The sequence below is a fragment of the Oncorhynchus mykiss genome, chromosome 17 (assembly GCF_013265735.2).
Source record: "Oncorhynchus mykiss isolate Arlee chromosome 17, USDA_OmykA_1.1, whole genome shotgun sequence".
NCBI classification, from domain to species: Eukaryota; Metazoa; Chordata; class Actinopteri; order Salmoniformes; family Salmonidae; genus Oncorhynchus; species Oncorhynchus mykiss.
The window spans coordinates 79,298,380-79,314,944 of NC_048581.1; the positions used below are offsets into that span (position 1 = coordinate 79,298,380).

Below are 16,565 nucleotides of genomic sequence, written 5' to 3' on the forward strand. Positions count from 1 at the left end.
TGTCGATGAGTTTTTCTCAACGATTTGCGCTAATATGTGCTCCCGTTGCAACTCGATGCAATGGGGTTTCTGTGTTGGCCAATCATAATCGAATGCGCCCTGTGTACGCGGCAAAAATAGGACGCACAATTGGCTGTGCTAGTTTTTTTTCCCCCAAAGGGGCGTATTTTTCAAGCCATCTTGACTGAATATCTAGCTAGCTACATCAACCTGACATATCTTACATAATTTTATGTAACAATTAGTGTATATATTTCCAGTTGAAAACGTCTAAATCACAGATATGTAACCAGGTCGAGTTTGAGCATTTGTCTGAAGTCACCATGGAGGACTGAAGTGCTGAAGATGACGCTGTCGCCCCTGAAATTACCGGCTAGCAATGCCCTAGCTTGTTATTAGGTCCTTTTCGGTCGTATTTCAACATTAGCTATCTAATATTACCTTTCTCTGGCTTGCGCATACCATAGGATCACGTTAAACAAGGTAAACACTTCCGACATTTTGGCTGACTTGTTTGTTTTTGCTTCATAAGATGTGGCGTTCGTCATGTCGAGCTAGTTATGTACAAGCTAGTTTGCGCTAACCTAGTTATACTGAAGGGTCTGTAGCCTGCGTACACATACGAGGACTCATATATTACGGCAATCTAGCCGACATGGCAATTGTACAGTTGTGCACAGTGTTAACCTGGCTATAGTGCCCCGGTTGTGCTGTTGCCATTGTTTTTATCGGTTGCGTATCAGTTCACAATAATAGTGTTGACTGCAAATGTTGTTGAACGGATAAAATGGCTGACAGTCGGGATACTCGGTTTGGTATTTAGCGCCCCGCAACCCAACTATATCTTATGTTCAGCTGTAAGCAGAAAATAATACGAGCAGTTGATTGGCAAGAAAAATACGTGTGCAATGGTCTCGAGACGTGATTGGATGTCGAGATGTACTCTCGAGTGTCAAGTTCGCAGGTTCTAAACTCTTGTGTAATACCAAATTACTTTTAGATTAATTAATAGCATATCAGAAAAACACTTGTTTTAGATTGCAGATGACTAGTAAAATCAGTAGGCCAAATATTTTTTGCTGTGTGGCTATTTTGTCCAGAAATAGAATGTAATGTTCATGTGAGTCTCTCTTGCAGACTGGCACCAATGATGTGTATTTATACACTCAGTGGCCAGTTTATTAGGTACAACCACCACATTCACGAAAATGGTTCGGTCCTACAGACGGTGAGTCACGTGTTCGTGACATGCTATATAAAGCATGCAGACGGGCATCAGGGTATTCAGTTACTGTTAATTAAACTTTAGAACAGCCTAAATGAGTGACCTCCAAATCAAATCGTGTAGACCTACTGGTGTACTTAAAAGCCCTTAACCAAAAATTCTGTTTTTAAGAAATATTTACTAAATAAACAAGTATTAAAAAGTAACTGAATAAAATAACAATAATGAGGCTGGTTACAGGGGGTACCGGTACCGAGTCATATGTGCTGGTACAGGAAAGTCAATGTAATTGAGGTAATATGTGCAGTACCAGTCAAAAGTTTGGACGCTTACTCATTCAAGGGTTTTTCTTTATTTTTACTATTATTTTTACACATGGAATCATGTTGTAACCAAAAAAGTGTTTGAGATTCTTCAAAGTAGCCGCCTTTGCCTTGATGACAGCTTTACACACTCTTGGCATACTCTCAACCAGCTTCATGAGTTAGTCACCTGAAATGCATTTCAATTAACAGGTGTGCCTTGTTAAGTTAATTTGTGGAATTTCTTTCCTCAATGTGTTTGAGCCAATCAGTTGTGTTGTGACAAGGTAGGGATGTGAATTGATTGCACCCCATCTATCGTCAAGAGTTCATACTACTAGGTGACCTAAATTGGGATATGCCCCGGCCGTCCTACAATCTAAGCTAGATGCCCTCAATCTCACACAAATTATCAAGGAACCTAACCTAACCTCTTCAAAGGGGGAGACACTCTAGACCCATGCTGTTACAGACCTATATCTATCCTACCCTGCCTTTCTAAAGTCTTTTGAAAGCCAAGTGAACAAACAGACACCAACTATTTTGAATCCCTCTGTACCTTCTCTGCTATGCAATCTGGTTTCAGAGCTGGTCACAGGTGCACCTCAGCCATGCTCAAGGTCCAAAACGATATCATAACCGCCATCGATAAAAAGACAGTACTTTGCAGCCGTCTTCATCGACCTGGCCAAGGCTTTTGACTCTGTCAATCACCGTATTCTTATCGGCAGACTCAACAGCCTTAGTTTCTCTAATGACTGCCTAGCCTCCAAACGAGCTTCAACGCCATACAACACTCCTTCTGTGGCCTCCAACTGCTCTTAAATGCTAGTCAAATTAAATGCATGCTCTTCAACCGATCGCTGCCCGCACCCGCCTGACTAGCATCACTACTCTGGACCGTTCTAACTTAGAATATGTGGACAACTATAAATACCTAGGTGTCTGGCTAGACTGTAAACTCTCCTTCCAGACTCACATTAAGCATCTCCAATCCAAAGTTAAATCTAGAATCGGCTTCCTATTCTGCAAAAAAGCCTCCTTCACTCATGCTGCCAAACATTCCCTCGTAAAACTGACTATCCTACCTATCCTTGACTTCAGCGATGTCATTTACAAAATAGCCTCCAACACTCTACTCAGCAAATTGGATGCAGTCTATCACAGTGCCATCTGTCTTGTCACCAAAGCCCCATATACTACCCACTGATGCGACCTATATGCTCTCGTTGGCTGGTCCTCGCTACACATTCATCACCAAACCCACTGCCTACAGGTCATCCATAAGTCTTTGCTAGGTAAAGCTCCGCCTTATCTCAGCTTACTTGTCACCATAGCAACACCCACCCATAGTACATAGCATACCTGTGGATGTATTTCAAGGCCTACCTTCAAACTCAGTGCCTCTTTGCTTCACACCATGGGAAAATCGAAATAAATCAGCCAAGACCTCAGGAAAAAAATGTAGACCTCCACAAGTCTGGTTCATCCTTGGTAGCAATTTCCAAACGCTTGAAGGTACCACGTTCATCTGTACAAACAATAGTATGCACGTATAAACACCATGGGACCACGCAGCCGTCATACCGCTCAGGAAGGAGACGCGTTCTGTCTCCTAGAGATGAACGTACTTTGGTGCGAAAAGTGCAAGTCAATCCCAGAACAACAGCAAAGGACCTTGTGAAGATGCTTGAGGAAACCGGTACAAAAGTATCTATATCCACAGGGAAATTAATCCTATATTGACATAACCTGAATGGCCGCTCAGCAAGGAAGAAGCCACTGCTCCAAAACCGCCATAAAAAAGCCAGACTCCGGTTTGCAACTGCACATGGGGACAAAGATCGTACTTTTTGGAGAAATGTCCTCTGGTCTGATGAAACAAAAATATAACTGTTTGGCCATAATGACCATTTATGTTTGGAGGTAAAAGGGGGAGGCTTGCAAGCCAAAGATCACCATCCCAACCGTGAAACACGGGGGTGGCAGCATCATGTTGTGGGGGTGCTTTGTTGCAGGAGGGACTGGTACACTTCACAAAATAGATGGCTTCATGAGACAGGAAAATTATGTGGATTTATTGAAGCAACATCTCAAGACATCAGTCAGGAAGTTTAAGCTTGGTCGCAAATGGTTCTTCCAAATGGACATTGACCCCAAGCATACTTCCAAAGTTGTTGCAAAATGGCTTAAGGACAACAAAGTCAAGGTATTGGAGTGGCCCTCACAAAGCCATGACCTCAATCCTATAGAGAATTTGTGGGCAGAACTGAAAAAGCTTGTGCGAGTAAGGGGGCCTACAAACCTGACTGAGGTATGCTAACTGAGTTACGCCAGGAGGAATGGGCCAAAATTCACCCAACTTATTTTGGGAAGCTTGTGGATGGCTACCTGAAACATTTGACCCAAGTTAAACAATTTAAAGGCAATGCTACCAAATGCTAATGGAGTGTATGTAAACTTCTGACCCACTGGGAATGTAATGAAAGAAATAAAAGCTGAAAAAAATAATTCTCTCTACTATTATTCTGACATTTCACATTCTTAAAATGAGGTGGTGATCCAAACTGACCTAAGACAGGGACTTTTTCCTTGGATTAAATGCCAGAAATTGTGAAAAACTGAGTTGAAATGTATTTGGCTAAGTTGTATGTGAACTTCCAACTTCAACTGTATATCACTCCAGTGTAAATTGCTAAATTGTAATTACTTCACCAGTATTGGCCTATTTATTGCCTTACCTCCTTACTTCATTTGCACACACTGTATACAGATTGTTCTATTGTGTTATTGACTACATTTGTTTATCCCATGTGTAACTCTGTTGTTTTTGTCGCACTGCTTTGCTTTATCTTGGCCAGGTCGCAGTTGTAAATGAGAACTTGTTCTCAACTTGCCTACCTGTTTAAATAAAGTGTGTGTGTGTATATATGTATGTATATATATATATATATATTTGTTGTTGTTGTTTAAATACAGAAGATTTGGTACAAGACCAAGTCCATATTATGGCAAGAACAAACAGCTCAAATAAGAAAATAGAAATGACAGTCCGTCATTACTTTAAGACACCAATAAAAGACTTGCTTGGGCCAAGAAACACGCTCAATGGACACTAGACCAGTCCAAATTTGAGATTTTTGGTTCAACTCTGTCTTTGAGACGCAGAGTAAGTGAATGGATGATATCCGTGTGGTTCCCACCGTGAAGCATGGAGGAAGAGGTGTGGTGGTACTTTGCTGTTGACACTGTCAGTGATTTTTATTTAGAATTCAAGGCACACTTAAGCAGCATGGCTACCACAGCATTCTGCAGCGATATGCCATCCCATCTGGTTTGCGCTTAGTGGGACTATCATTTGTTTTTCAACAGAACAATGACCCCACATGCTCCAGGCTGTGTAAGGGCTATTTGACCAAGAAGGAGAGTGATGGAGTGCTCCATCAGATAACCTGGCCTCCACAATCAACCGACCTCAACCCAATTGAGATGGTTTGGGGTGAGTTTGACTGCAGAATGAAGGAAATGCAGCCAGCAAGTGCTCAGCATATGTGGGAACTCGGTCAAGACTGTTGGAAAATAATTCCAGGTGATTCTCTCAACCATACTCACAGCTGGTTGAGAGAATGCCAAGAGTGTGTAATGCTGTCATCAAGGCAAAGGGTGGCTACTTTGAAGTATCTAAAATATATTTTGATTTGTTTAACATTTTTGCTTACTACATGATTCCATATGTGTTATTTCATAGTTTTGATTTCTTCACTATTATTCTACAATGTAAAAAATAGTAAAAAATAAAGAAAAACCCTTGAATGAGGAGGTGTGTCTAAAGTTTTGACTTTTACTGTACATGTAGGTAGGGGTAAAGTGACTATGCATAGATGATAAACAGCAAGTAGCAACAGTGTAAAAATTTTTTTTTTTAAATATGCAAATAGTCAATGCAAATTGTCTGGGGAGCCATTTATTTCATTGTTGAGCAGTCTTGTCTTATGACTTGGGGTTAGAAGCTGTTAATGAGCCTTTTGGACCTACTGTAGACTTGGTGCTCCGATTCCACTTTCCATGTGGTAGTCTGACTTGGGTGGCTGGAGTCTTTGACAATTTTTAGGGCCATCCTCTGACACTGCCTGGTATAAAGGTCCTGGATGGCAGGACACTTGGCCCCAGTGATGGGCCATATACACTACCCTCTGTAGCTTACGGTCAGATGCCGAGCAGTTGCCATACAAGGCGGTGATGCACTCGGTGGTGCAGCTGTAGAACTTTTTGAGGATCAGAGGACCCATGCCATATATTTTCAAACTCTTGCGGGAGAAAAGGCATTGTTGTGCCCTCTTCACGACTGTCTTTGTGTGTTTGGACCATGGTAGTTTGTTAGTGGACACAAAGGATCCATTCCACTATAGCCCAGTCGATGTGAATGGGAGCGTGCTTAGTCCTCCTTTTCCTGTAGTCTATGATCAGCTCCTTTATCTTGCTCAGAGGTTGTTGTCTCTCACCTCCTCCCTATAAGCTTTCTCGTCGTTGTCGGTGATCATCGGCAAACTTAATGATGGTGTTGGAGTCGTGCTTGACCACCCAGTCGTGCGTGAACGGGATACAGGAGGGGACCTTGCACTCACCCTTGGGGTTGGCCTGTCAGGAAGACCAGGATCCAGTTGCAGAGGGAGCTGTTTAGTCCCAGGGTCCTTAGCTTAGTGGTGAGCTTTAAATGTGCTATGGTGTTGAATGCTGAGCAGGAATGAATGAACAGCATTCTCACATAGGTGTTCCTTTTGTCCAGGTGGGAAAGGGCAGTGTTTGAGCTGTATGCAAATTGGAGTGGGTCTAGGGTGTCCGGGATCATGGTGTTGATGTGAGCAGCAGTGTGCAGCGTTTTCCATTCTGTTTTCCATGAGTTTGCCTACAACTCCAGCACCTGCGGAAAGTAGCTGGATGTGTGTATGTTCTTCAGTTTTAGCCATGACCAGCCTTTCAAAGCACTTCACGGCTCACATCAATACCACCATCCCGGAAACCCTAGACCCACTCCTAAGCGACTTTGAGCGTCGGTGCCAGGCTTGCCGGTTCCAGTATCTCAGAAATGGCCGGCCTCCTGGGCTTTTTACGCACGACAGTGTCTAGGGTTTACCGATAATGGTGTGACAAAATCCATCAATCTACACACAATACCCAATAATGACAAAGCAAAAACAGTTTTTTATTTTTAATACATTTGCCAAATTTCTAAAAACCTGTCACATTTACATAAGTATTCAGACCCTTTACTCAGTACTTTGTTGAAGCACCTTTGGCAGTGATTACAGCCTCAAGTCTGCTTGGGTATGATGCTACAAGCTTGGCACACCTGTATTTGGGGAGTTTCACCCAATCCTCTAAAGCTCTGTGGGTGGATGGGGGAGTGTTTCTGCACAGCTATTTTCAGTTCCAGGCTCTGGCTGGGCCACTCAAGGACATTCCAAGACTTGTCCCGAAGCCACTCCTGCGTCGTCTTGGCTGTGTGCCTAGGGTCGTTGTCCTGTTGGAAGGTGAACCTTCACCCCAGTTTGAGGTCATAACCTGCTCCAGAGCGCTCTTCATCAAGGATCGCTCTGTGTTTTACTCCGTTCATCTTTCCCTTGATCTTGACTAGTCTCACAGTCCCTGAAAAAAGTCCCCAGACATAATGCTGCCACCACTATGCTTCACCGTAGGGATTTCCGTAGTGATTTCCTCAAGACATGGCACTTGGCATTCCGGTTTCATTAGACCAGAGTCTTGTTGAGAGTCCTTTAGGTGCCGTTTGGCAAACTCCAAGCGGGCTGTCTTGCTTTTTACTGAGGAGTGGTTTCTGCCTGGCCACTCTACCATAAAGGCTGGAGTGCTGCAGAGATGGTTGTCCTTCTGGAAGGTTATCCCATCTCCACAGAGGAGCTCTGTTAGTGACCATTGGGTTCTTGCTCTCCTCCCTGCCCAAGGCCCTTCTCCCCCAATTGCTCAGTTTGGCCAGGCGGTCAGCTCTAGGAACCTCCCAAGAATGATGGAGGCCACTGTGTTCTTGGGGACCTTCAATGCTGCAGAAATGCTTTGGTACCCTTCCCCAGATCTGTGCCTCGACAATCCTGTTTTGAAGCTCTACAGACAATTCCTTCGACCTCATGGCTTGGTTTTTGCTCTGACATGCACTGTCAACTGTGGGACTTTTTATATACACAGGTGTGTGCCTTTCCAAATGTTCAATCAATTTAATTTACCACAGGTGGACTGAAGGATGATCAATGGAAACAGGATGTACCTGAGCTCAATTTCGACTCTCATAGAAAAGGGTCTGAATGCTTGTGTAAATAAGGTAGTACTGTTTTTTTAATAGATTTTCAAAAATGTCTAAACCGGTTTTTGTGTGTAGATTTGATGAGGACAACAATTAATTTAATACATTTTAGAATAAGGCTGTAACGTGGAAAAAGTCAAGGGGTCTGAATGCTTTCCGAATGCTCTAAAGATAGTTTGAAAATAAATATATCTCATTGGCTGGCACTGGAGAGTGGATTAGCTACAGTATGTTGATGAGTTGGTGTTTGACTGTTTCAAATTTACTCTGGTGGGTTTTTCTTATCTGTCAACTCCTAATGTGATATGTAATCAGCCTACATTTGAAATGTCATGAATGATATCTTCTAATTAGTTCCTCTATTGACTTACTGTGAAATTCTGAATTTAGCAGATTAGGTTTTTTCTTTCCTTCTTTTGCAGAACTCCGTCCTCCTCGCCCTCTCCAATCTAGAAAGCTAGTGCAAACCCCCATGAGGAGGCTGCGGAGGAGGGGATGCAGGCCAGGAGTAGTTGGCCTTGAGATGGGCAGGGGTAGAGGGAGGGGGAGGGGCAGGGACTCCAGTGTTCAGCTGCGGCCACCTTCCCCCTATAGACTGCAGCTATCTCCATCTAGAGAAACTTTGACCTATGCTCAGGCCCAGAAGATGGTGGAGGTGGACCTGGATGGAAGGCTTCACCGGATCAGCATCACCGACCCTCTGCCAGTCATCACAGAGGATGAGATGATGGCTCAGGACATTGTTGAGTGCAACAGTAACAAAGAGAACAGCGAACAAACCCAGAGCAGAGCCAGACCAGGGCGCAAACCTCCCAACCCAAAGGGCCGCAGGAGGGAAAGCAAAACCTCATCTCACCAGAGCCGACGTTCTGGCAGTCAGCAGTACACTCAAAGCCACACCAATTCCTCCCAACACCCTTCTCACCAAAGCCCTCTCCCCGAGCCAACCTTCCGCGTGCTTGACTGTCCGTGTCCTTTAGACACACCTCCCCTACCTGTGGCCTACTACCGTTTCGTAGAGAAGTCAGGGGAGGAGCAGGACTGTGAGGCAGAGTACGACATGGACGAGGAGGACCTGGCCTGGCTGGAGATGGTCAACCAGAAGAGGGTATCTGATGGCCACGCGTCCGTCTCCCCGGACACCTTTGAACTGCTGATCGACCGTCTGGAGAGGGAGTCCATCCTGGAGTCACGGAACCAGGCCCTGTCCCAGAGTGCCATAGACGAGGATGCCTTCTGCTGCGTCTGCCTGGACGACGAGTGTCTCAACAGCAACGTCATCCTGTTCTGTGACATCTGCAACCTGGCCGTCCACCAGGAGTGTTACGGTGTGCCCTACATTCCTGAGGGCCAGTGGCTGTGCCGCTGCTGTCTGCAGTCCCCCTCGCGCCCTGTGGACTGTGTGCTCTGCCCCAACCGGGGAGGTGCCTTCAAACAGACTAGTGATGGACGCTGGGCCCACGTTGTCTGTGCCATATGGATCCCAGAGGTGTGCTTTGCCAACATGGTATTCCTGGAGCCGGTGGAGGGGGTGAAGAACATCCCCTCAGCCCGCTGGAAGCTCACCTGCTACCTGTGCAAGCAGAAAGGCCGGGGCGCGTCCATCCAGTGCCACAAGGCCAACTGTTACCGGGCCTTCCATGTCAGCTGTGCCCAGAAGGCTGGCCTCTTCATGAAGATCGACCCGGTCCGGGAGACTGGGGTCAACGGAACCACCTTCTCTGTGAAGAAGACTGCCTTCTGTGAGAATCACTCCCCAGTCGGGTCACGGCGAGATGGGTCAGGTGATGAGGCGGTGGAGGGAAGGCTGGTGGGAGGCAGGGGGAATAGGGGTCAAAGGTCATACACTCAGAGCCCCCCGGCACCGCCCAGTAAAAAGACTCCCAAAGGCCAGAAGAAGAAGAAGAAGAAAGGAAAGAAGAGCCTAGCTGGTCAGACGACCCGTCGCTCTGCTGTGCCTGTGCTGCTGGTGCCTCAAATCCCCTCTCACAGGTCTGACCTCAGACACCCCTTCTGCTAACACACCACTTCCAGTAGCAGTAGTTTTCCTTATAAACTATATTTGCTTGTAGAAAGCACATGTTTGTGTATTTATTTAGCTTGTTTAATGTTAACAGTACAGCTGCCTTATACTATTAATACTATTAATACACCACCTATACAGTGGAAGGATGCCAATGTATGATTAACAGTTATTGCTATGTCGTAAACAGGCTGAACAAGATTTGCATTGGGGTTGCTGTCCAGAGGAAGAACCAGTTCATTCAGAGGCTTCACAACTACTGGCTGCTGAAACGTCAGTCCCGAAACGGCATGCCTCTCATCCGGCGCCTGCACTCGCATCTGCAGGCTCACAAGACTGCTGAGCAGGTCAGGAAGATACAGGGAGAGAGAGACCTAAAGTCAATTATAGATCTCATGTTGATGGTAAAATAGAAATTGTGAAGCTGAATGTGTGTGTGCATGTGTTCAGAGGGAACCAGATGAGAAGCTTTGTGCGGCGAGGGAGGAGCTACGGTACTGGCAGAAGTTGCGGCAGGACCTGGAGAGAGCCCGGCTCCTGGTGGAACTCGTCCGCAAGAGAGAGAGACTAAAGAGAGAGCAGGTACTGTTTCAGTCTGAGGACAAAATGTCAACATATTATATAATCCTGAGTTACCATCTGCATATACCGTATGAAAATAATTAACTTTTACCATCACTGTATCGTTCTTATGTCTTTCCTTAAATGACTCTGCACCCTTTTTATATTCCCTCTTTCTCTCCCCCTCTCTCTTTCTCTCTCTCCCTCCAGATGAAACTTCAACAGGCTGCTCTGGAGCTGAAGTTGACCCCAGCGTTAATACTGCTGCGTTCCACCCTGGACCAGCTTCAGGAGAAGGACGCAGCACAGATTTTCTCTCAGCCTGTCAATCTAGCAGAGGTTAGTAAGGTTAGATAAATGGGTCACTTTTTGCATTGATTTAAAATTCAGCAAGTAGTACTGCAGTTGTCTCCTTCTTTTCTTGAATAGTCTGTTCATTTGTATGTTTTTAATTGAAGGTGCCAGACTATCTGGAGTTCATCTCCAAGCCCATGGATTTATCCAGCATGCGTGCCAAACTGGAGGCCCATGCCTACTGCTCCACAACCGACTTGGAGGGGGACTTTAACCTCATGGTGTCCAACTGCCTGAGGTACAACTCCAAGGAGACCGCGTTCCACCGAGCCGCCTTGCACCTACGGGAGGTGGGAGGAGCCGTCCTCCGCCACGCCCACAGACAGGCGCAGAGCATCGGGTTGGACCCCAGCACTGGCATGCACCTCCCAGACTCTCCTAACAAGCATGGCTTCTACCAATGCACCTGGGAGGACGGTGAGCAGAGCACACCAACTGGGTTGGCCTTGGAATGGCTTCCTGTAAAAAATATGCCTTTTCACAATCGTAAAACACATAAGAAATAATTATTTATAGAAATTCAATCGCGCTTTTCATTGCAGAAATGAATTTTTCTCATCCTTCATCTCATCTACCTGTTCTCTCTTTTACGGCCTTTGTGTTCTGTACAGTGGACTCTCTCCTGGATCCAGACAACAGGCTCCACCTGTCCACAGAGGAGCAGCTGAAGGCCCTGCTGGAGAAGCTGGACATGGTGGCATCCATGCGCTCCAGTGGAGGACGAACCAAACGCATCCGGCTGCTACGTAGAGAGATCAACACGGTCACGCACAAACAACAGCGCTCACAATCGCACAACGGGAAAGAAGAAGAGGAAGAGGAAGAAAATGGAAAGAAGGACAATGTGGAGAACAGTCCTTTAACATCAGCCTCTACTCCGGGGAAAGGTAAAAGGGATGTACTTTGATTGTTCATGGGCTTGTTGCTGTCCAACTCTACTAGTTTTTCTGGTATGGATGTGTTAGTTTAATTAGCTAATGATTTTGCTGTTGTGCATTTCTGATTTTATTATTCTAACAAAGTGAATGCATGTTTCCTTCTTGCAGATGCCTCTCCACCAACACTAGAGTCTTCATGCCCAGCGTCGTCACCCCTGCCAGGCGATGCCCCACCTGAGCCACCCGTACTGGGCCTTGTGACCGCAGGGCGAAGGTCACCAGGGCGCTCTTACAAACGCCAGAGATCCTCGCCGAGTGGGGGAAAAAGGCAGAGTGATGATGATGCTGAAGTTGAGGAGACAGCGACACCGTGCAAACAGAAGGAGGATTCTGAAAAGTTCTCTCCTTCACAGACTCCCAGTCCCCCCACTAACGCATGTCCTTTGATTGGAGTTGGCCGGCGGACATCTGTTCTGTTCAAGAAAGCTAAAAATGGAGCGAGACTGGCAAAGATCAGAGCAGCTCAGTTACAGTATGTAGGGACCACTGAGGGTAAAACCAATGGATTGGACAGTTCCCCCACCATTATAAAACCTCCCAGTGAGACTGCCCCTCCCCCCACTCCCTCCTCACCGTCATCCCACCGCCTGAGGTCCAGAGGGCCCAGCTCTGACAGCGAGGGAGACAAGCCCCTCCCCCTTGTCAAAGTAGAAGGTAGATACAAAAAAATGTTATTTACATTTGCTCTGTCATTTCATTAAAGCTGTAGGCGATGAGTAATAAGTTATTACTTGTTATTAAGGAAACCATGTCTTTACCCTTTATTTGTGAGTTGCATAAGGGAAGAGAGGGGTAGATCATAATGATGACGTACAGAATTTGTATTCTACTAGGCTTTACAAATGGTCTAGGAAAGCACAAAGATGACTCCTCAGACATAGCATCCAATGACCAAAAACATAGGTGAGGATCCCACTAAACACATGATACTTCTGAAATGGAGATTGATTTCCAAGATGGATATGTTCAGAAATAACATACCTGTTTCCTTTGTTCTGTCTATGGATGAAGTGTCCCCCCGCCACCCAAACGCAGCCGTGGTAAACCAGCTCTGGCTAAAGTCCCAGAAAGCCAGAATGGAGGCTCAGGTGAGTGTGTTCAGGCACCACAGACCTTAGGGTCAGACAAAATAGCTCCAATTTCAACTTCCAGTAAATCGTGTATTGGCAAATATAGATTTAAACATTATAGTAAATCCTGTCAAATTCTAAAAATCATTTACAGAAAATAATTTTTCCATCTCAACCATTTCCATTTTTCCAGTTCAACATCCCACATCTTTGTGTTTGTGCTCAGGGGGAAGTATGCTTTTGCCCTTTGATAGTGACACAGAGCTCACACCACTTGACCTGGTCTGGGCTAAGTGTCGTGGATATCCATCATACCCAGCAATGGTGAGAACATGACTTCAGTCACTTATTCATTGCAATAAGAGGGTTGGCCTGATTTTCAATATTTTTGGGGGGTTGGCACAAGCAATGGTTGATAAGTTTAACCTTTTATTTAACTAGGCAAGTCCGTTAAGAACAAATTATTATTTACAATGACAGCCTAAGAACAGTGGGTTAACTGCCTTGTTCAAGGGCAGAACGACAGATTTTTACCTTGTCAGCTCGGGGATTCAATCCAGCAACCTGTCGGTTACTGGCCCAACGCTTTAACCACTAGGCTACCTGCCGCCCCGATGTAGTTCAGCGAGTTGGTTTTGCATGACTCGTTTCCCGAGGTGAGTGTAGTTTTCATTTTATGAGCAATGGAATGGTCTAAAATGTGCAAACCCTGCCCAACCGTGGCATCGGCCAATGCAAAACCAACTCGCCCATTGTTGTACCACAGAGACTAACAGGGTACATAAACTGCCCATGTGTTTCCCCAGGTTGTTGACCCAGACATGCCTCAGGAAGGGCTTCTTCACAATGGCATCCCCATCCCCGTGCCTCCTGGGGACGTGTTAAAACTGGGGGAGCGGAGGCAGAAGGAGACCGGGGAGAGGCACTACCTTGTGCTGTTCTTCGACACCAAAAGGACCTGGTAAGAAATTCAAGACGAGTGTTCTGCCTAAAGTTTAGTCTCACATTAATTAGCTAAGGCAGTTTTTTGGGGTAGTTGATGTGTGTGTCTATTGATTGCTTCTATTCTATGTTTTTGTGTTCTTTTGAACCCTCTTTCTTACTTTTAGGCAATGGCTGCCACGGGACAAGTTGCTGCAAATGGGGATGGATGACACGGTGGACAAACTGCGCCTGATGGAGGGCAAGAAGCCCAGTGTCCGCAAGTCTGTACACACGGCATACGACCGTGCCATGATACACCTGAACCACGTTATCAACCACGTCAAGGGGAACCTCACTTTCAACCCCTCCAATTTTATATGAAGGATTTTAGTGTCAGTCTGCAAATCCACAGCAAACTGTCTGGCTAGGACTGCTCAAACCCTCACCAATAACACCAATCTTCAGTGAGAAAATAACATTTTCTTCATTCATTTACTAGAAGGTGGACATGGAATTTGAGTGGTTCAATATACAGTTTTCTTAAATAATGAACTTTCTTCTCAAATAATGTTCCTATTGGATTGTCAACATTGCTGTACACCATTTTGCTATGGGGAAACTTAAGTTAACAATTCTAATTTAGAAAAATAAAAGCAAATGGAATGGACAACATTATTGGCAGGAGCTAATACTTTGTTGCCCAGCCTTTGGCTAAGTTAACTGAAAAAGAATTAGCTTGCTGCACCGTTCTACTGGCAATTTGTCCTACGCTTCAGCTGCAGACTGCTTCAATTCTTCAATGCTTGAGTGGTGCCGCTCTCTCCATAGGTTTTTAAAGCGATTCAGTTCTGGACGTATCACTGGCCACTGCAGAACAGTTCACTGTTTTATTATTGAAACATTCCTGGCTGCTTTTTGATGTGTATTTGAGTTGCTCTGTTGGAAGACCCACAACCTTCAACAGAGACTCAGTTTTTGGACACTGGGTTGAACATCGTACTCAAACACCTGATAATCTCATGATTTGATGATGTCTTGTACACATTCGAGGACCCCAGAGGCAGCAAAGTGACCCCAGGCTTTAAACATTTTTTTTTTTAAAGTTCAATGGGGCTTTCTGGTCTCTTTCAGGAGTGGGGTCTTCCTATGTTTACCAATGACCAAATGATGCATTCAAATAAAATAACACCCTCCCTAGACTCAAACATGGGGAAGGTGTGGGGTTGCTTTGATGCCTCTGGTATGTAGGGCCTTGAATGTTTACAAGGTGTTTTGGAGTACAATGTTCAACTCGGTGTCCAAAAACTGGGTCTCTTTTGAAGGGTGCGGTTCTTCCAGCAGGACAACAACCCAAACACACATCAAAAAGCACCGAGAAATGTACTGGAGTCCAGAGCTGAATCCCATCAAAAACCTATGGAGAGATCGGCACCACTCAAACATTACAGAATTGGAACAGTCTGCAGCTGAACAGTGGGCCAAATTGCCAGTAGAACGGTGCAGCAAGATCCTTTGTGGTGTTATTTTGCAGTCAACTTGGCCAAAGGCTGTGCGACCAAGTATTAGCTTGTAGATTCCAATAATGTAGTTCATGGTATTTTGCTTTTATTTTCAGAAAAAAAAATTGTAAACTGAAGCCCCCCCCCCCCCAAAAAAAAAAATGGTTCTGCAATGTTGACAATCCAATAACATTTGGAGATCAACATTTTCTTTGGTAATTTCAACTTATTTTAGAAGACTGAGAATTCTTTAAGAAAAGTGCAAGGGTGCCAATATATTTGGCTGCAACTACCTAAAATGAGTGATGATCTGATTGACTCTGACCTTTTTTTAGGGGGAATGTTATAATTTTGGAAATTGGGGGGAAATGTGAAAGGAGGAGTTCCTAAAAGACATGGATTTTAGGATATATATTTTTTAAGATAAAATCTGATTACTCATTGATTACTTTTTAGTACTTTACACAACCACTCTGTTGCAATGAGTCTAGTAATAATATACATTTTGTTTTAGCCAGAAGTCAATCAAGACAAAGAAAGTCATTGTATATATTTTATCCTCAAAGGGGAATTTGCTTGATTCAAAGCATATTCAGATGTGTCATTGAAATGCCATGCTTCTTATACATTTTTACACATTGATGCTATTTCTGGGTTTATTTCTTTTTTTTTTATATGAAATGGTGGTGGTGTGCTTGTTGCAGCTATTTGATGGAACAGGACTTTTGAATGTCTCGTCATGACTTAGGAAATGGGTCACTGCAACCACTTCAATAAGGTCAATAACTTGGGATTCCAGTCAGTGGCAAGATGGGATTTGCAAACCCTCCAATGACTTGAAAAGCACAATGTTAGTTTGAAATGGTTTGTAGATTGAGCTCTGAAGCCATAGGTATGAAGAAAAAAAAAAGAAAAAAACTTGGTTATGTGCATATGCATATTTGTATATATGTAAATGTCTGTGTTTATAATACACAAAGTAATTTAAGGAATGCAAAAAAAAAATCTAAATATTAGATTTTAATTTATATTGTGACAATTGAGTCTGTTATTTAAAAAAATAAATATTGAAAAAGATGTAGGAAGCTTTGTAGCTCTTTGTATCAATGTTTCCTAGTGGTCAGTTGGCACAAAACCCTGTAGTTGTCTAGGCATAAGTGCACTAGCCTACTAGCCTGTTTATTAGGTGGCTCAAAGGAGTTCTGGATCTTGCAATTTGAATTATACCGCAAGATCTAAAATCTGTCAAACAATATTTTCTCAAATAAATATTGTTTAAAACGGTTGTTTGTTTTCAGTCTTAATCTAACATGCAGTTATAAAATGACAAGGTGGTTTGTGCAACCTGGGATTTAT

General features: G+C 44.4%; 1 protein-coding gene across 2 annotated transcripts; it reads left to right on the forward strand.

Annotated features, from left to right (window-relative positions):
• The first annotated feature begins 140 nt into the window (after positions 1 to 140).
• On the forward strand, positions 141 to 16,495 carry LOC110494644 (bromodomain and PHD finger-containing protein 3). Of its 2 annotated transcripts, none has more exons than XM_021569888.2 (13): positions 141 to 483; positions 8,263 to 9,832; positions 10,054 to 10,210; positions 10,314 to 10,445; positions 10,635 to 10,763; positions 10,883 to 11,195; positions 11,390 to 11,665; positions 11,825 to 12,370; positions 12,550 to 12,619; positions 12,728 to 12,804; positions 12,980 to 13,110; positions 13,593 to 13,747; positions 13,896 to 16,495. In XM_021569888.2, the coding sequence occupies exons 2-13, from the start codon at positions 8,313 to 8,315 to the stop codon at positions 14,089 to 14,091; spliced, it is 3,702 nt and encodes a 1,233-aa protein (XP_021425563.2). In that variant the 5' UTR covers positions 141 to 483; positions 8,263 to 8,312; the 3' UTR covers positions 14,092 to 16,495. The 2 variants fall into 2 exon arrangements, with proteins under 2 accessions (XP_021425563.2, XP_021425564.2); XM_021569889.2 differs by having other exon boundaries at positions 13,013 to 13,110.
• Positions 16,496 to 16,565: the final 70 nt, after the last annotated feature.

What these genes read in the sequence shown, in the direction of transcription:
- LOC110494644 (XM_021569888.2), top strand. Translation starts at nt 8,313, where the DNA reads ATGAGGAGGCTGCGGAGGAGGGGATGCAGGCCAGGAGTAGTTGGCCTT. An exon ending in CCTCAAATCCCCTCTCACAG is followed by an intron (nt 9,833 to 10,053) that starts GTCTGACCTCAG and finishes TGTCGTAAACAG; the next exon opens with GCTGAACAAGATTTGCATTG. An exon ending in CCCCCTTGTCAAAGTAGAAG is followed by an intron (nt 12,371 to 12,549) that starts GTAGATACAAAA and finishes GTATTCTACTAG; the next exon opens with GCTTTACAAATGGTCTAGGA.